The sequence below is a fragment of the Phyllopteryx taeniolatus genome, chromosome 3 (assembly GCF_024500385.1).
Source record: "Phyllopteryx taeniolatus isolate TA_2022b chromosome 3, UOR_Ptae_1.2, whole genome shotgun sequence".
Taxonomy (NCBI): Eukaryota; Metazoa; Chordata; class Actinopteri; order Syngnathiformes; family Syngnathidae; genus Phyllopteryx; species Phyllopteryx taeniolatus.
In genome coordinates, this window is record NC_084504.1 from 33,183,257 (window position 1) to 33,203,007 (window position 19,751).

The 19,751-nt window shown below is 48.1% G+C and overlaps 4 protein-coding genes across 9 annotated transcripts in view; 2 read left to right on the forward strand and 2 right to left on the reverse strand.

The window, feature by feature from the left end:
- The first annotated feature begins 141 nt into the window (after positions 1 to 141).
- On the forward strand, positions 142 to 4,137 carry LOC133475684 (zinc finger protein 79-like). The gene is made up of 2 exons (XM_061768917.1): positions 142 to 409; positions 2,157 to 4,137. Exons 1-2 carry the CDS (start codon positions 247 to 249, stop codon positions 2,888 to 2,890), a joined length of 897 nt encoding a protein of 298 aa, XP_061624901.1. The 5' UTR covers positions 142 to 246; the 3' UTR covers positions 2,891 to 4,137.
- Positions 4,138 to 6,515: 2,378 nt separating this feature from the next.
- LOC133475672 (uncharacterized) lies at positions 6,516 to 14,841 on the reverse strand. Its single transcript, XM_061768882.1, has 5 exons — positions 11,106 to 14,841; positions 9,061 to 9,676; positions 8,002 to 8,332; positions 7,751 to 7,926; positions 6,516 to 7,625 (listed from the first exon to the last, which is right to left on the reverse strand). Exons 2-5 carry the CDS (start codon positions 9,645 to 9,647, stop codon positions 7,406 to 7,408), a joined length of 1,314 nt encoding a protein of 437 aa, XP_061624866.1. The 5' UTR covers positions 9,648 to 9,676; positions 11,106 to 14,841; the 3' UTR covers positions 6,516 to 7,405.
- Positions 14,842 to 15,078: 237 nt separating this feature from the next.
- pebp1 (phosphatidylethanolamine binding protein 1) lies at positions 15,079 to 18,523 on the forward strand. Its single transcript, XM_061768921.1, has 4 exons — positions 15,079 to 15,370; positions 16,468 to 16,577; positions 17,020 to 17,120; positions 17,766 to 18,523. Exons 1-4 carry the CDS (start codon positions 15,236 to 15,238, stop codon positions 17,981 to 17,983), a joined length of 564 nt encoding a protein of 187 aa, XP_061624905.1. The 5' UTR covers positions 15,079 to 15,235; the 3' UTR covers positions 17,984 to 18,523.
- A 95-nt stretch (positions 18,524 to 18,618) lies between these two features.
- Positions 18,619 to 19,751, reverse strand: part of taok3a (TAO kinase 3a) — a 55,019-nt gene continuing 53,886 nt past the window's right edge. For all 6 annotated transcript variants that reach the window (XM_061768850.1, XM_061768851.1, XM_061768853.1 and 3 more), the window contains one exon: positions 18,619 to 19,645. In XM_061768850.1, coding sequence (XP_061624834.1) covers positions 19,478 to 19,645 — 168 coding nt within the window. In that variant the 3' untranslated portion in view covers positions 18,619 to 19,477. The remainder of the gene's footprint in view (positions 19,646 to 19,751) is intronic.

Genomic DNA, 19,751 nt, shown 5'->3' on the forward strand with positions numbered 1-19,751 from the left:
CGAACAGCTGTGCTGAGATGATAAGGTCCACAAAAAACAAGAACTTGTTGTTTTGGCGTTTTCTGACGTGTTGCGCACCTTCAGTAGATGGCGGTACCGCCGCAAGATGGCGGCCGTGCGGCGCGAGGTGCCTCAGCTGCCGTCAAGCCGCCGTTCGTGGCGCAAAAGCCGGAAGTTAGCTTCCAGTTTGACTGCGAGTGAGAAAGCGAGCTCGCAGCCAAGTGAAATCGAGCGAAAAACGTGAAAATGTTGAAAGATTTGGTGAGGGAGCGCCTAATTGCGGTCGCCGACGAAATCTTTGAACTTTTCGAGCGAACGATCGCGTCGTACGAGGAGCAACTTTGTCGCGCGCGAGAGGAGAACGAGCGACACCGACGACGACTGGAAGCTTTTTCCATCAACACTCCAAGTGAGCGACACGCCACCGAGGGCGCTTTCATTCACGTCCACTTTGACATGTCACGCGTTTCTTTGTCCAAGAAAAGAAAATGTATCTTCCAACTGGAACGCAACCGAGTCCCGTCGATTTGATCGCAAGAAACACAAACCGAGTCATATTCCTTTTTCACTGGACTGTACGGCGGGTTCTCGATCCCGACATACGACGTTTGAAGGTTACGAACGACGACCGGTTAGAGCGTCAGCCTCCCAGTTCTGAGGACCCGGGTTCGATCCCCGGCCCCGCCCGTGTGGAGTTTGCATGTTGTCCCCGTGCCCGCGTGGCTTTTCTCCCGGCACTCCGCTTTCCTCACACATCCCCCCCCCCCCCCCCCCCCCCCCCAAAAAAAAAAACAAACATGCATGCTAGGTTCATTGCAGACTCTAAATTGCCCGTAGGTGTGAATGTGAGTGCCAATGGTTGTTGGTTTGTATGTGCCCTGCGATTGGCTGGCAACCGGTTCAGGGTTGACCCCGCCTCCTGCCCGACGGTAGCTGGGATTGGCTCCAGCGCTCCAGCGGCTCAGAAAATGGATGGGGGAATTATGACTTTCAGGAATTTGCATATTGTCCATTTGTAAATAGTGCTGGTTGTTGTTCATTGTGTATTTTATAACTATTGTGCTGCTGTCGCTTGTAAGAGAAATTCTTCATCTTAATGGGACTATTCTTGGTTAAATCGTTTTTAAAAAATCAACAACTAAGGGGTGATCAAATTCATGGACAACTACAGTCCCCTCCAAAGGTATCGGAAGGGCAAGGTCCATTCCTTTGTTTTGGTTGCGTACTGAAGACATTTGGATGAATATGAGCCAAAAGTTCAGAATTCCAGCTTTCCTTTCACGGTATTTCCACCGTGATGTGTGAAACAACTTTGTTTGAAGCAAAAGTACTGGAACAGACACGATTCAATGAATTTGTGAATAACATTTCATATTTGGTGGCATAACCCTTCCACGCAATAACTGTATCAAGCCTGCGACCGATCGACTTGACCAGACTGTTTCTCCCTTCAGTCTCCTCTTCAAGAGGTCCAATGCATGCTCTATTGGGTTAAGGTCCGGTGATTGACTTGCTCAGTCTAAGACCTTCCACCTTTCCCCCCCGATGAAGTCCTTTGTTGTGTTGGCAGTGTGTTTTAGGTCATCGTCTTGTTGCACGATGAAGCTTCTCTCGATGAGTTAGGATGCATTTTTCTCATTTTTTGGAAAAGTGGGTGGCTTCAAAGAAAAGGTGCTCTGTCCCGAGTTGTTTCACACATCACGGTGGAAATAGCGTGAAAGGAAAGCTGGAATTCTGAACTTTTGTCGCATATTCATCTTTTGACCTGAAACCCAAAGGTCTTCAGTATACGACAAAAACAAAGGAATCGACCTTGCCCTTCCGATACTTTGGGAGGGGACTGTACTGTTTAGTGACCTCGTTTAGCTCCAAATTCTCAGAATCTCAGCCTCTCGAGGGTCAATATTCTCGCATTTCTGTAACACTCCGTGGCGGCAGAACAATGTTTGTTTGTTTCCAAATGCGCCATTTGCAAACGTCCGCTTTGACGTTGCGAAGTGTTCGCCGCTTTTCTGACGATGTTACGTTTATGTTTGCATTTTCACTTTGTCGTTTGTCTTGTTTTGCAAATCCGATTCATCGATGAATTGAAAAATAATCCGACAGATGAATCGATTGATTGAATAATCTTCCGTCTGTGTGCTCGTGTCCCGCAGAAGAAGCCCCGCCCCGGCCGCGGGGGCCGCCCGCCCGCGTCAAACGAGAGGAGGACGAGGACGCCGGCAAGTTGCCGCCGACCGCCGACGAAGACGCGGCGCCCCGGTCGTCCCGGCTCCGTCGTCCCCGCGGAGGCCCCGCCCCACCGCCGGACGCCCTCTTAGCGCCGCTGTCCGACAGCGACGACGGACAAACGGCGCCCAACGGCGACGCCGACCGAGGCGCCGACGGGAACGCGCGGCGGACGGGAACGCGCGGCGCCCCGAGCCGGCCCGGCTCGTTCACGTGCGGCGTGTGCGCCAAGAGCTTCACGTACAAGTGCAACCTGAACACGCACATGCGCACGCACAACGCAGAGAAACCCTTCGTCTGCTCCGTGTGCGGCAAGCGCTTCTCGCAGAAGGTGCACATGCTGTCGCACATGCGCACGCACACGGGAGAGAAGCCGTTCACGTGCTCGCTGTGCGGCGTCAGCTACCCGTACAAGCTGAGCTTGACCGTGCACATGCGCACGCACACGGGGGAGAAACCCTTCTTCTGCTCCGTGTGCGGCAAGCGCTTCTCGCTCAAGTCCACCATGGTGTCGCACACCAGGATACACACGGGGGAGAAACCCTTTCGCTGCGCCGTGTGCGGGAACAGCTTCTCCCGGAAGTCGTCGATGGTTTCGCACATGAGGACGCACACGGGAGAGAAACCTTTCGCCTGCTCCGATGAGGCTTTGAGGCAATGAAGCGCCTTGGCGCCGTCACGTCACGTCACGTCACGTCACGCACGCACGCAGACTTCCGGCTGGCAATTTCTGCCAGTCAAACTCGACCGAGCATGTCAGACAATATCAAAACTGGCCTCATGCTGTCAACGAACGAAGTTTTAGCTTTAGTCAAATGTAACAGTTCTTGTGCGAAGAAAAAAAACATTTTTAACTTGTTTTTGACTGTAGTGTCAGCTGAAACTGTCACGAAAGACAACTTCTCTTTAGCCCCTCCCCAACAAAAAAAATACAAAAATAAAATATAAAAAAAGTATTTCTTTGAGTACCAGAAATCAGAAATGTATCATGAAAAGAAAACCTGATGAATGCTCAAGATTGTTTTCGTTTTAGTAGCTTGAATGTGGGAAGTGATGTTCCGCGAGGTCGACGGCTTGAATTGGAATTTAGAGCTCCAGCCTTTTCATGCCGCACGCACTCAAAGTCACAGATACTACAGTGTAGAACGTGAGCATGGTGAGCCCAAGTGTAACAAAAGCAGTATTTGCACCTCACATGCATATTTCGCCTTGCTATTGTTGTTTAGTATCACAAAATCTTTGCAAATGTCCCCATTGTGGGATTAATAAAGGTCATCTTACCTTAAATACATTTTTTATGGCATTTCTTGAATAATTGTTGGGACGATGAGAAGAATAATCGCCTCTAAAAATGTTCGCTAGCCCCATCTACTCCCTCGTGTAAGAACAGTAAATTTTCCGATCGTTTGTATGATATTTTTTTTTTGGGCTATCATATGAGAAGAGGCGGGTCTTGAGGTTATCACGCAAATGTACAACGTTTCCATAACTCTTGCGCAACGGCCCCAAAAACTTGGGGTTCACTCGAGGTCACGGTCGTCAAGCGACGCGGCCTGCTCGTTCCAAACTTCTTGATGAAAGTTTCATCAAGCGTCATCGATTGTCGTATTTCTTCCCTCGCAAAAGGACGTTTGGCCGCTTCTGTCTCAAATGAGTGTCGGCCCGACCGACCGAACGACCCTTCTGGATTTTTGGAGGCCGATTATGACGCTAATGGTCCTGTGAAGAAAAAGCCAACATGAAGTCGTTCTGTCACGTTTGGTCACAGACGACGGGTGAGTACTTGTTTTTCTTTTTCTTTTTCTTTTTGAGGAACAGTGCTCAACTTATTTGGACACTTGCATGGCCGGCGGCTCGCAATTGTGTTGCTGGGTTGCAGATCCAAATATTTGTGTGTCCAGTGTGAAATGAAACCACCGTGTTGATAAGCGTAATAAATTCGCAAAGGAACCAAAAAAAGAGGACTTTTGTGTGTGTGTGTGTGTGTGTTGGGGATGAATGTCTTTCATTCTGAAATAATCGGACAAACATCTTCCGGATGCCCAGTAAACCAAACCGTTTTTAAAGTTTGGATTCAAATTTGCAGTCATGATCAAATTCTGTGTTGACGACGTTTTCTGGATTCGAGCGGACGATCCATGCGAGGCTTTGTCCACGAGGCCCCTGAACACAACTCCAAAACATCATGCATGACGTCATTCTCGTTTTTCTTGACGGGCGTCCGCACTTGAAACACCACCAGGTGGCGCCATTGCTCAGCAAACACCCAAGATGTCTCCAAAGGGGTTAGTAGTTTGTTTGACTTGATTCTACTTTGACAACACGATGTCTCATTATGTTTGACACTAGTGTCTCATTTTTTTTTTTTTTTTTTTTTTACATATGTGTGATAGTTCCAAAATGTAAAAGAAAAAAGAGCACGTTGTGTTGACAAAGGTGTCGGGGTTTATCTTGATAACGTAATAAACAGGGCTTGACGTGAACTAGCGGTTTCCCAGAGCTGCTGGCCACTCAGCATTTTCACTTGCCACATTTGATAGCAGCGGTCACGCGCAGACAAATTGCGCAGTCGGCAAAACAGGTCGAAGCGCTTCCTTGCGGTTCAGGAGACGAAGCGAGTGTAGGAATATTACAAGTCGTTCACCGCCATCGACGGCTGTCGAATTGAAATATCCACGTCCGCGCGGAGGACGTGCGGCGAATGAGTTCAAGGTCTACGCTGCGTTTTGTGCGGCAGGGCTGACGGGAGTGGCGCCGTCGTCGTCTCAGCTCGCTATCGGTTTTTATTATGACAGATGGCGTTTGAGAAAACCGCAATGAAATATGGAACGTGGAATTCAAAGCGGCCACTGATGAAAGTCAACCGCGCTGGGCGGGTTGTCGGGGGTTAATGCCGAGCCCTGCTAATACGCGAGCCATAAAAATAACAAAGGTCGCAAAAGTCGATCATTTTCCCTTCGGCAAACACTTTGCTGTGGAAAATGTTCCTCGTTCCTCTCGTCGACTCAAAACAGCGCAGCCATTCCCGGCCGCTGGGAAATTGGATTTGTTTTGTGACTACAGAGAATGTATTTTTGTTTCTCTCTCCCCATCCCAGCGACGTATCGTATAGTGACAGCAAGAACATTCAAATGCCTTCCACTAGATGGCACAAAGCGCATCCATCCATTTTCCGAGCCGCTTCTCCTCACGCGGGTCGCGGGCTGCCGGAGCCTACGCCGGCCGTCTTCGGGCGGGAGGCGGAATACACCCTGAACCGGTTGCCAGCCAATCGCAGGGCACGTACAAACAAACAACCATTCCAATTTAGAGTCTTCAATGAACCGAGCGTGCATGTTTTTGGGACGTGGGAGGAAAGCGCAGTGCCCGAGAAAAGCCACGCAGGCACGGGGACGACATGCAAACTCCACACGGGCGGGGCCGGGGATTGAACCCGGGTCCTCACAACTGTGAGGCAGATGCGCTAACTGGTTGTCCACCGCACAATCAAAGTAAAACAAAAAGAAAAAAAAACCCCACTTTGTCACTTTCCGGTGCGGGCAGCGTGGGTTCAGTTCCCACTCGGTGACGGTGCCAATGTGAGCGCCGACGCTTGTCCAAGTGCGTCGATGTGTCCCCCGCGACCAGTTCGGGACGTAGGCCGCCTTTCGCCCGAAGTCAACAGGGATGGATGGACTTTGTCGTCATCGTCATCATCATCATCATCATCATCATCATCATCATCCCTTTCTGGATTCATTTGATGTTTAAGAAACCACCACACCCAAGGAAGAACAACCAATCAGGGAGCCAAAGCGCACACCCGCAGCCTCGCGCTGACCTGTCATGCTAGGCTTCAGGAGCTTTGCTGTAAGTAACTATGTTAGAATAACCACCTTGAGAAAATCAAGTTTTTAAAAAAGCCCATCGATTGTTTGCCAACAACTAAGACCGCTAAAATAAAATCAAAAATTGTAAAAAAAAATCATAACAATCGTAACAAGGGAATTTCGAAGTGGTGCGAAATGAGCAATATTTCTGCGTGATTGCTAAGTTAAGCACCTCTTTGATTTTTCATTGACATTGAAAGAATTTGCAAACAATTCAAAGCAGTAACCTTCGGCGTGCGGCTGCAACTAACCATTATTTGAATCATCAACTAATCTTGCGATTAGTCTTATGATTAATTGATGAATCTGATTTAAAAAAAAAAAAAAATACATTTGAAAATTCAACTTCAATGCCTTGATTAAAAAAAACAGGACAACATTTCAAATTGACACAAATTGTTTTCCAAAGTCAAAGGGGAAGTTTGCAAATGTTTTATTTTGACCCAAATCAACGAGAATCCAACCGCAAAGGCGGAGGACGACAGAAATCCGAAAATGGGGACGAACAATTTCCAGCTGCACGAGCTCTCCGAACGATTCATCCGTTATCAAACTAGTTGTCGATTCATTTGTCAATTGATTATTGTTATGCTATTGAAGTATTCTTTTGGTGAGATTTTAGCACGCGTGTGTGTGTGTGTGTAAGATACCCGATTACAAAAAAGACCTTTCGGCGCGATGAAACGAAACGGCGAGCGGAATCTGGACCGATCTCATCGCGAATGCGTCGAATTCTGATTTGGCGCCTGACGTGCGGTCGTTGCGTTGCGTTGTGTGTCCGTCACAACTGTTTCAGTGCACAGTTTGCGTGCGCAAATTTCCATTCCAACAATATTTGCTTTTCAAATCACTTCCGCAGTTGCTGCATTCGTTCAAAATGAAGAAAAGGACTTTTCTCCATTTCTCAACTGTGCCACTTGATGAAACAATCGGCGGACCGCCGCAATAACGAGCGTTCCTATTGGCCGATGACGTCATGGGCGGAAGCCAAGCGTGCTCAAATGTGTTTTGTCTTTCTGCCTGGTGTCTTTGGGCAACGCTCAGCGCATGTATATCATTTGCAAGTAAGGCTCATTTCGTGGAATATTGTCATCTTTGGTGGCTCTGTGGTGACATCTTGTGTCGAAAAAAGACATTTCAAGTTCCGCGGTCTCTGGCTGGAGATTTCTGCCGTTCACGTGCGCCGCGTCAACCCACGCTACGTTGCGCTTTCATTTTTTGGGCGCTCTCGGTATTTCACTTGTTTTTTTTGGTTTTTTTTTTGTGTATCACACTTCGGGAGATGACAAACGATATTTACTCCCACGTTACGTGGGAAGCAGTCCCGCTCGCTTTAAAACTCGGTCGACGTTGGGGATGAGTTTTTGATGGAAGTCCCAGAGTCTGGTGTCCACGTGGAGCTGCTCCAGCGTCAGCGAGCCCTGCAGGGGCGTGCGCACGTGAACGATCCGGCACACTTCCCGCGGAACTTTGTAGCTCTTCCCGAATTGCCGCAGCACTTCGTGCACAGACGTCTGCTCCACCAACCTGACGAAGGCAGAAGCACACGTGGGAAGAAGTGGGACAAAATGTCGCAATTTGGTCGGCTTCGGCCGCGTCGGCGTCTTGAAGCAAAGGAACTCAGACAGGAAGTAAGCGCCACGGGTGCTTACCTCGGGCGAACGATCATCTTGTACGGGTGATAAACGGCGGGGTTCGGCTCCTCCCTGTAGATGTGCTGCAGGATATTCAATCCGGGCACGCCTTCCCACTGGGGCAGACGGAACCTCTCGCTGGGCTCCGCCCACGTCTTGGGGAAGATGTGGTTTTCGACGCGGAACTCGCCGGTCTGGAGGACGCACGAGATCGAGTACGAGTTAGCGCGTCGACGGCGAACCGCGGAGCGAGTATCCAAAGACTTTACGTCGGGATGGCGTCGTCGGAGCTCGCTCATCAGAGACGGCAGATCGTCGTGGCGGTAGGGCACGACGATCTCGTCCAGGTCGTTGAGCAGGACGTAGCGCGAGCGCTCCATGGACCTGTAGATGCACTCGTTCAGCGTGGTCAGCTGACCAAAGTAGTGCAGGTCGCCGCCGCTCTCGGAGAAGCGCCAGCCGGCGGAGGGCGTCAGATGCCTGTGGATGGGCCAAGGGACGATCTCCAGGAAGCCTTCCCGGGCGTAACCGCGCAACAGGCGCTCGAGCTCCGGGCCGCTGCTGGTGTTGTAGATCACCACCTTGTCCACGCCCAGCAACCTGAGCGAGGAGGGAAATCGGCTACGGCGATCAGATCGAGACTTCGAGCTCACGAAGAGACAACTGTAGAACTTTGAGCGGTAGCAACCTGGTCGAGACTGAGATCGAAGCATTGAGACCGAGTTCGGACCGAGACTGAGGGGCTGCGGACAATCGGAGACCGGGACTTTGAAGGCTCGGTCTCCGGTCGTACGCGTTGCTGTTGATGTATTTCTTTTTCGATTGTACGTAATCGTACAGTGTTTGCTTTTTGTTTTGTTTTACTCTGCTGTCTGCGGCCAGGTCGGCATTGGAAATGAGAAACTGTTCTCAATTGCCTTACCCGGATAAATAAAGGTGACGTATATACATAAGGCCGAGTCGAGACCGAGCTGTTGTGAGGCGAGAGAGACCGTGTCGAGACCAAGAAGGAAAGGTTTAGCCCGAGCGGAAACCGAAACTTGGAGCGGTGGAGACCGAGACTTTAAGGGCTCGCGGAGGATTCGAGAAGATCGACGAGAGACCGAGACTTGGAGCGGTTGAGGCCGATTTCAGACAGAGATGGAAGAGTGATTGTGGTGAATCGTATCTCATCGGAATTGTAGCGAATCCTATTGTAACGAGCGAATCGTATTGAATTGGCCAAATCTTATTGTAATTCTTACTGTAGTTTTAGTGAATTGTAATTGTAGTGACTCGTACCCTGATGGAGGGAATGATTTTGTACCGCCCAAAAGAGAAGCGCTGACCTGTACATCTCCAGAGTCTGCGCCGCCTGGAGGACATTGTTGAGCTTTCCGAACAGGTTGGAGATGCAAACCGTCAAGTTGAACGGCAGCCGGCTCTCTTTCCGTCCCGCCTCCTCCCGGTTCCTTACGGGGAGCCACGTCAGGTTCTCCGCCTCGGCGCGACTTTCGGACGGCACCAGGGCCACGTGCGACCCTCGGCAGCCCGGCGGCGTCCGACACAGGACGTCGGTGGTGACGTAGGGGAAGCCGAAGTTGTCGGTATGCTGAAGGACCGTCGCCGGGCTCCTCCCGTACCGGGAGCTTTGGCAGCAGAAGACGCAAAGCAGCCGCTGCGGCGAGTCCCGCTTGAAGATGCCGATGATGCGGACGTCCTTCCCGAACACCCTCCGGTCCGCGAAGGCCGACACCAGCAGGTGCTCGCTGCCGTTCAGACGGGTGATGGTCTCCTGGCTTACTCGCGGGAGACACGCGGCCGTCGGCCCCGAGAGCGCGCCGCCTCTCTCCTTCGCCCTCGCCCAGAAGACGAAGACGATGACCAAGGAGGCCATGAAGAACAGGCATCGTTTCCTGTTGATTGGCGTTGCCATTTTTCATCCAGTTGGGTGACGGGCACATCCTAAGGCGAGGCACCGACCGATAGGAAAGCGTTAGAGCCGTTCGGCCGATCGTCACGCACCGGACGGAGGTTCGCTCCAGATCTGACCCTTCGCTTGATCGTTTCATTGATTTGCTTTCGCCACATATCAGCTCCTCGTGTACGAAAAACAAGGCGCTGCGGTTCAGTTGCAGTTTAGCGACCGAGCGCGATTTGCAGAAATTGCGGCCAAAGGTTCGACTCAGGCAAGAGTGCTGCGACTTCCGAGGAAGAGGACTCCAGTAAAAGTCGCAAGTCGTGCTCCCAATAATGACTTGAGTAAGTATTCAGTGGGAAAAAAAGTTTCTGGGGCTGATCTAGAATTTTTTTTGAATCAAAGCCTGAACGTCAAATAGACCAAAATATTAAGATATATTGAATGAAAACAATATCACATGCACGTTAGTCAACCGGTGTACGGAGTCGCTGAGTCGGCACATCGAGGGAGGGTGGCCCGGCGGCCCCCTCCTCCGCTAGGACCCAGGGCGAAGCACCCCGCCGGTCCCAAAGGGAGGGGCACGGGCGCCGGACCGCCACGCCCAATCCGACCCCACCCAACGCGCCCCACCGCTACCGCCACCCTCCGAGAGCATGGGGGCCCCAGCCACCGAGAGGGCCCAACGCAGGAGCCGGCCGCCGCCTGAAAAAGGTCACAGCCCGCCAAAAGCAGCCCCAGAGGCCCACGTCGCAGATTCACGCACGTGCGAGTGACCCTGTGGCGTGCACGGCGGTGGAAAATCACAAGATATGATTCCTGAATTCTTTTTCCCAATGAATCAATGAATTGGAATGTTTTCCATTTCCATCCCTTTCTTCAAAAACAGCAGCGGAAATGCATAAACTGAATTGGTGACGATTCAGTTCCTGGTTGGGTGCGTAAAAATGTGCGAAAAAGCCGAAATAAAATTGATTCTAAAATAGTTTGATCATCTATTACATGTGGATTCATTGGTTATTTGTTGCACCTTGACGTTCGAGTAAGAATGGAAAAAAAGACGCGGTGGCCCTTTGTCCTGGAAGTTGATATTTTGAGATGTTATAAGTTTAAAAAAAAAAAACGTTTTTTTGGGGGCAAACCTTGAAAGTCAGCTTGTGCGTTTGCGCAATCATCCTTTCTTTGAAATCAGCGACCAGGTCGCACGTCGCCATCTTCGATGCCGATCAGGCGCACTCGCCCGACTCGTTCTCGGAGACCCCTCGAGCGCTTTTTTCTTTTGTTGGGTTTTTTTGTCACTCGAGACGAATCGCACCCGAAGCACTTGTTGCCATGTGCGAGACCTTTGGACCGGTTTCGCTCTTGACTAAACTTCTTCACAGAGGCAAAGAAATGAAGAGTGAAATCCCCAAATCCTCTTTTTGAGTCCCGATAATTGCGCGGCCCCCACTTCGCAAAAGTCGGCGGACAACTTACCGAGGGTCCGTGAAGTGGTCGTCAGTCGGCGAGGCTCGAGCTGGCTTCCGCCCTCTCGTCGTCATGACACCACCTGCGCGCGCGCGCGCGCGCGTGCCCGCCCGCCCTTTGGTCAACTCCAAAGGCAGGCAGGCGGGCGGGGGGGAGGCGCGCCCAAAAATGGGAAATGGCCAACAAAAGACAAGACGAGCAAATCCAAGCAAAAAGACGACTTTCGGAGATATCCAAAAAGGAACGTTATTACTTGCAGAGGAAGTCGATATTTGCGTGTGCGCTGCCTGACTTTTTGAGCGGGGGAAGCGTCGGCTATGAATACAAACTTCATATTGAAATAAACCCGTCAAGATTATAGAGAGGAAAATTGTCTTGGTCTGTAATTATTTTCTGTTTGACAACACATCGTACGAAAGACCGGCTAGCTTTAAAAGGAGCATTTGTACATAATCAAGCTCTTGCAGGAAAACCGACAAGTTGTCCAGGATTTGTGCTTCCCTGTTATGCTAATTCTGTATCGAAGCCGCCCCGGTCCCGAGCGCTTCGTTTTATTCGCTAAGGTAATTCTCAGGTCGTATTAAGATGACCGAGAAATGCGGCCGAGGGCCATCCAGAAAGTCTACAGTACGCTAGCTAACATTAGCAATACAGCTAAGGGTCATTAGCGGCTAAATTGTTGCTAAACTGCGGCAAAGAAGGAGGGAACAAAGGCATCGGCACCCTTGTACCCGTTTTTGCCACCTCGTGAGCTTCCTCCAACTCATGAGTCAGAAGAACCTCAACGAGTTATACGATCAGGAGGGGCACAAATGAATTCGGATGTGGGCCTTATTAAAGGGGCCTGACCAAAACCGAATACAGACCAGGGATTCGTCAATATGCATTCAAACCAGATGCACGTGAAGGAATCCGACCGGCAATTGAAGCACCGATTAAGGCAGGGCTTGTCCAGAATCCCCATGGAACACATCCATTGTCCCCGTAAAAAAAAAAGTGGGTTGGAGAACGGTACAAGACTTCCAGGCAGTCAATTCTGCGGTAGTACAGAGGGCAGCGTGCGTAGCGGATCCACGCGCATTGTTCAATTCATTGAGGCCAGACGCTAGTGTGTTTACAGCGGTGGACACGAGTCATGCCTTCTTTTCTGTACCAGTAGAAAAGAACAGTCCATTTTGGTTTGCATTCACATTTGAGGGCAAAAAATAATATACATTTACTAGATTACCGCAAGGTTACTGTGGAGGTCCAAGCATTTATTCACAAGGAATGACAACACGCATGTCTAAATTCCCTCCCCCAGGATGTGGATGATGTTCTCCTGGCATCTCCAGATGCAGCGAAGATTCATTGGCCTTACTGCATCATCCAGCAGAAGAACCAAAAATAAACTGCGATGGTGTCAAAGGCAAAATCACCCGATGCTCTGACGGCGATTCCGAGAGACATCATCCCGAGAGAGGGCGTACCGGAAACCGTTTACAGCGATCATGGGACTCATTTTGTAAATCAAATAATCACTCCAATAGGAACCGTGTTCCACATCGATTTGGAAAAGCGTTGTGCTCGCCACCCTCAAGAGTGTGCAGCTCTCGTGGAAAGAGTGATTGGAACAATCCAAAAATAAGACTGAAAACATGGACGGAAGGGACAGGAAGTACAATGTACATCAACATTACAAGCACCACAGGTTGAACACCTTACGAAACATTGTTTGCAAGACCTTATAGACTTCCGTTGTTGAAACCCCAAAATGGGAACAAACTGAGCTGACCACATGAGAAAGTTGTTCGAGAAACAAACTGATTTCCAAGTATCTGCTGAAAGTAAACATGTTTGCCCAGCAGGAAACGCTTGCTGGTCAGGGAAGGGAAAAGACACCAACCCGTTTAGTCAGAACTCAGCAGAACGCTTTTACGAGATTCGATAGGTTGCTACGTAGCAACTTGGGCCACTATGGCGTCGCTTTTGTTTATATGTCCCACCCTGAATGATACAAACCATTTTTTAGATAGAAAATCGCCCACCAGCAGGAGTTACAGCTGATGATCAGAACCGTGGGCACGGCCTCCAAACGCGGCAAACCGGTTGAATATTTGGTGCCCCCCCCCCCAAAATCCAACTGCTTCAATCCTAATTCCGTCTGCGGCTCTCACCAATGACGCTGGCAGAATTGGGGATTTGGATATGACCGCTATGCGACGCTAGGCTTTTGGATGGGAACGCCTCATTGGCGAGATCCCCACTTCCGAGTAGCATTGTGTTATGGGAACCGCGTTCAACCGGAAATGCCGTTGAGAACTTCATGGAAAGGTGGACACATTTGAATGGTCAACAACATAACTACTGATGATCGGTTGCTCGTTGTCGCAGGAAATAGTAAATCACGGGATCCTGTATATCCCGGAACAAAAAGCAGATCAACGCAAACCGATGTTTTCTACTTTAGTAGCTCCGAATAATTTGACTTGTATAAACACGATTAGTGAAGGCAAAAAATTCGGACCGCTGAACGACACGCCGTGTAAAGTAACCTTAAAAGTCGGACCAAAGTTTATGCCAGTTTATGTCACGGAGCGACATCTGGTGGCGGTGCGGAGATGATGGACTGTCGGCTAGATTAGCTAAAGATCTATCTGGATTGTGCGCTATTATCACTTTGATATTGCATGTGTCAGTATACCCTAACCCTGTTCAAGATTTCATGGAAAGGGCACCAATGTTGTTGTCCAATCTAGAACATAAGACAAAAAAAAAAAAGAGATTTGTCCCGGCAGGGGCAAAATTATCCAACGTACATCGACGCCACGGGTGTTCCTCGTGGGGTTCCTCATCAATACAAATTGCGGGAGGATTTGAGTCCTTCATATGCTGGCGGTGCACGGTGAATAAAAATGTCGATAGGGATAAACTATAGCCACTGAAATGTACAGAGATTAGGAAATTGGACTTGTATGAGTGGGTTGGAAGCTGCGCACGAGCAGCTCAAGGACGTTCCAGAACCGCGTAGCCGTCGACACGCTCCTCGCGAGAGAGAGGGAGGCCTTTGCGCTATGTTTGGAGAACAAGCAATACTGCTTCAGGTGGCAGCTTGACCAGAGCCGTCGATGGTCTACGGACCCTCAACCACAAGATGAAGAACCACTCTCCTTCTGGGACAGATAATGACGATGACGATGACGATGACGATTTGGCTTTACCTGATTTGTTTCCTGAGCCAGAGGAGATGACGATGTTTAAACGCATTTGTTTGATCAAAATGATTCTACCGTTACAAATGGAAATGAAGTGACCGCAAGATGATGTGAGAATTTGTGCAAATACATGACAAACAGGAGGGAAATGTTCAATGTATTGTAGAAGTGATCATTTCTTTTGCTTAGCTTGCATTAGTGTTATGCAGGATTTTGAGAAAGGAAGATGTCTCGCCTTCAAGAAGATGACCCTAACCCATAGAAGGGCGCCTTGACCAAGGACGTGGCCGGGGGGTTGGTCTCATGTCTTCACCTTGGAACCCTCCCCTTAGCGTGTTGTGTCTTGTAAAACCTCCCTATTTCAAATCAATACAGGAGCGACGGGAGAGATTGTTGACGGCGTGACGAGAGGCTTTCATCTGAACAATCTCCTCCTCACGAGCAAAAGAAACCAGCGTCTTCATTCCTTTTGTGTCTATTTTTTATTCATGTTGGGTAAGAGCGATCCAACAGAGTGAAACAAATGAGGTGGACGGAAAAGCTGGGCAAAATCTATTTGTGTTCATCCAATGAGGCCTTTTTTTGGGAGTGAAAAAAATGATATAATTTGCAATTTGGAAACCACTGCCAGCAGCTTGCTACTGGAACTCCAGTGACCTCTAGTGGAGTTAAGTGCCTTTAAAAACGCCGAATCAAAATGCGTGGATTCATTGGATAGTAACGATTAAAATGTCTAACACGTCACAATAATGCCAAAAATAGACTCTACATCCAGGGAAACGTGTTGTGACGCGCTAATATATAGTTTCAGCTTTTCTGCCTGTCCCTGAACGCACCGCGATCGAATCCGAACCCAAACAAGCGAGCGCCGTCGTGTGCTAGCGGCTAGCGGCTAGTTAGCAGTTAGCAGCTCTTTCCGAGCGACGTTCGACGCTCGACGACAACATGCCCGTGGACGTGGAGCGGTGGAGCGGCCCTCTGGAGCTCCACGAGGTGGAGGACAAGCCCGGCCGGCCTCTGAGCGTCAAGTACGGCTCCGTGGAGATCGACGAGCTGGGCAAAGTGCTCACGCCCACGCAGGTTAGCCGCTTTAGCCTAGCCGCCGCGACGGGCTCGAAAAGTCCGATTGACGAAATGCTTTTCCTCCCAAGGCAACGATTAGCATTAGCATTAGCGTTAGTGTTCGGCGTCACGTGGAAATGCGGCTTTCAAGTCACAAGTCACATCCAAGTTGCAAGGAGACGAGACGAAACGAACAACCGTGACGTAGATCCACAAGCGGCCTATTTTGGGGACACTTCAAATGTCTCGCCAAATGAGTGCGCTTGTTTTAATTTTCACCGTTTTGTTTTTTTAAATTAAATGTTGTCCCAGATGATCGCGACAGTCGTCACTTTAAACTTGCATCCACTCCTTCAAGTCTCGGCGCCCTTTGCACCAACCGGACCATTGCGAGATTCGTCATTCCAACTGCTCTTAAGTGCTAGAGGACTCTGCATCTTTTTGCACAATTGTCCGGAAAAAAGAATAATAATTGTAAACTAGCAACCCCTTATTGCTGAGTGACTTTTTTTTTTTTGTCAATGTCTTTATGTCACAAAGGTGTTCTCTGGCAATTGACTGTCTGTCGTCGTACTCGAGAGACAAATTCCTTGTGGGTTTTTTGGACATACTTGGCAAATAAAGAGGATTCTGATTCTGATCAAATTGTTCATGATTAATAAGAAAAAAAAATAGCAATCATAAAACAAAAGTCGTGTTTTCCACAACTTTACACATTCCGTTGTTTTTCAATTGGTGTTGAAAAGTTAAGGTTTATTTTTTTTATTTATATATATTTTTTTAAAGTTTAAATTTGTTCGCAGATTTTCATTTTTTAACAATTTGTCAAAAATAAGGATTTATAAAACAAAACCTTTCAGAAATGTGTCCCCAACTTGATTGATTGATTTTTTAAAATTCATTTTATTATATTTTGTAACTTATTTTTTAAAAATTCAAAGTTGCTTCCAAATTTTTCAAATTGATGAGATGAATAAAAAAAAAATGAACCGTCAATTTTTCTCCAACATTGCATGTTTTGTTTTTAGTTCTAACGTTCCAAGTGGTTTCTTGTTCTTCATGAGTGGCGGCGAATAGCCGTGACGTTGATTGACAGGCCCCTCCCCCTCCCCCAGGTCCAGAAGCGGCCCACGCGCATCGAGTGGGAGGGCTGTGACCCCAACAAACTTTACACTTTGGCCCTGACGGACCCCGACGCCCCCAGCAGGGGAGACCCCAAATTCAGGTCACGGCACAGATTCAAATTCTTAGAAATACATCTTCCAATGTGTCACCGGCTTCTTCCGAAATATATATTTATAGCTATTTTTTAACTCAACTTTGTGGCCAATTTTGCTTGCATTAAACATTTTTTGCCAAGCTTTTACAAAAATGATTCAATGGCGGCTCCATTTTTCACACCTCCTTTTCAAAATTCAAATATGGAGCCATTTCTTTGACGTTAACATTTCAACAAGTTCCAATTTGCTGTAAAACTTTCTTGGACATTTTTTTTTTTTTATTCCATTCTGTTGCCTAATTCTAAGGCTAAGTTCCTTGCAAAAAAAAAAATCAACAAATGTTCACATTTATTGATTCAAGGGAGCTTTTCCCCGTTTGGTATTTGGAAAAAAAGAACCTTTGAAATTTTTCTGAACTTGGAAATGTTTTTGTGTTTTTTGTATCAGAGAGTGGCATCACTTCCTGGTGGTCAACATGAAAGGAAACGACGTGTCTTCCGGCGAGGTCTTGTCCGACTACGTGGGCTCCGGCCCTCCTCGAGGCACAGGTGACGCAAAACGCACAAAACAGACAAAGTGGGGATGCGATGTCAGAAAATGGAGCAAAAGTGGGATCGAGAGGTACAAAGTGCGGGATGATCAGAATCCTCTTTATTTGCCACGTATGTCACAGGAGTAGTTGGAACTGCTCTAGTATGACAACAGGCAGCCATTTTGACCCAAAAAATACAATACTTTTGAGACATAAAAAGGAAGAAAAAAACCACACTGAGCAACAAAAGCTTGCCGCTAATGTGAGTGTAGAAAGTGCTGGAAAAATGGATAGAAAGTGTGGGAGATGAGGGGAATGGGTTAAAAAAAAAAACAACAACAACAACGGGGAAATGGATGAAAAGTGTCGCAAAACTGGTATGATGTCAGAAAATGGACCGAAAGTGCGGGGAAACGGGTGAAAGGGGGTATGAAACTGGGGTAAAAAAAAGAAGTCCGAAAATGGACAGCGAGTGGGCGGGGGGGGGCGGGGGTGAAAGTGGGTATAAGGTTCGAATGTGGTGGGAAAAGTAAGAAAATGGAAGGTATGGGGAAAATGGAGTTTTGAAAAAGTCTGGGAGGAAGATGAATACAAAAGAGCCCGAAATGCGCGCGCGTAATGTGCGTTGCGTTGTGTTGTGTTGTTTGTGGCCCGCGCGTAGGTCTCCACCGCTACGTGTGGCTGGTGTACAGCCAGGCGGGGGCGCTGGCGTGCAGCGAGCGCGTCCTGGGCGACCGCTCGGGCGACGGCCGCGCCGACTTCAGCGTGCGCGCCTTCCGCCGCAAGTACGGGCTGGACGCGCCCGTGGCCGCCACCTGCTACCAGGCGCAGTGGGACGACTACGTGCCCAAACTCTACCGCCAGCTGGCCGGAAAGTAGGGAAAGCAAAACCCGATGAAACAACCGAGCTGCTTAACGATCACCTCGTTTCGCTTCCAATTTGGGAAAAGGAGGAGACCATTTGCTCCAACCTCAGCGAACAGTCCATTTCTGTTTGAGCAGCGGGATTTGGGGAAAAGTTGCTGACAAATTACAATTTTGAAAGTTAGTTTTCCAATCCGTCTCGATTGTAAATGTCGACAAACGGAATTATTGCATTTAAAAAAAGGGAAAACTGAAAAAAATGAAAGCGTTTTCAATTGATGAAAAATGGAGTCAATTCATCATTGGCAGGGTGATCGAGATTTGTTGACGTACTTGTGAATTGCAATTAAAAAAAAAAAAGGCTGTTACAAAAGTGGAAAAAAGCTACTTTTGGTACTTGAAACAAAAAAACAATGTTGGCAACAACAACAAAAAGAATTGAGTAGCAGGAGACAAAACAAATGAGAAGTTAATAAATTGGAAAAGTGTTTAAAAAAAAAAAAAAAAAAAGTGATGTCACGTTTAAAAAAAATAAATAAAAAAATAAAAATATGACACTGGAAAGATGGTGAACATTTTGATTTCCAGTGAGAAATGACAAATTTGCATTAAAAAAAAATAGTAGACATTTTTCAATTCAAACAATCCCGTGAAGCTGGCAAGAAAATGTTTTTAATCCATTAAAATGTGGAATGTAGCTGACAAATTGTTGAAAATGAAGATCCATTTAAAAGGTTGCTGATATTTTCTAGACAAGTTTGCATTTAAAAAAGTAAAGTAACTTATTAGTACTTCATTAAAAGTAAACACCAAGTTGGCGACAATTTAGAATGAAAAATAGTGAAAAGTTGACAAAAAGGCATTTTAATGTCACCAAAAAGTCAAAAGAAAAACAATCACAAAAGGTTGGCGGCTATTTAGTATCTGATACACAAAAACATTTAAGTCACATTTGGTTAAATATTTAACAAGAAAATGTTAACAAAAAACCCAAAAGTGTTTTATTTATTTCTTCAAAAATATTTTTACAAAAAGACAAAACGTGTGTGTGTGTGTGTGTGTGTGTGCAATGAACGCACAAGAAGACGTGCGTGCGTGTTGTGTCAGCAGCAGCACTTTATTTCCAAATACAATTAAAAGCTCGTCAACGCCGGCAGCGCTCGTTTGATGGCGGACGCCGTGATTAAAGTGCACGCAATCGTCGCGAGAAAACGCCGGAATCGCAACACGGATCGGAGAAGAAATCTGCTCCGAGTGAAAATTGAATACGAAAATAGGGAAAAGCTCTCCAGAAATCCTTCGCTACAAAGTCGCCGGCAACGAGCCCTTTGTGCTTCAACCCGCAGCACACCTTCCTGTTAGCGTGATCATTATTAGCACGATTCAGAACGAATAACAATTCGTATTAGTCACGATGGCTGCGAAACGCTCGTCTCGTTTTCCGGACACGCCTTCTCACGTGTTGGTCCCGAGAAGAAGAAGAAGAAGAAAGCGAAAAGGTGCCCGACCTCATCTGTAGTCGTCGTCCTTGGCGGCGGCGGCGGCGGCGGCCGAGTCCCCCGAGCCCAGGCGCGCGCTCTCCGCGTCGAAGGCGTCCAGCTCGCGTTCGTGACGCTCCAGCAGATGTTTGATGCGCTCCGTGCGATCCTTCTGCAGCGACAGCAGCTCCTCTTCCATCTCAACAACAACAACAACAACAACAACAACAACATCATCATCATCATCATCGACGTCGTACCAAAGGGCCTGTCACGTTACATTCACACACACACACACGCGCGCG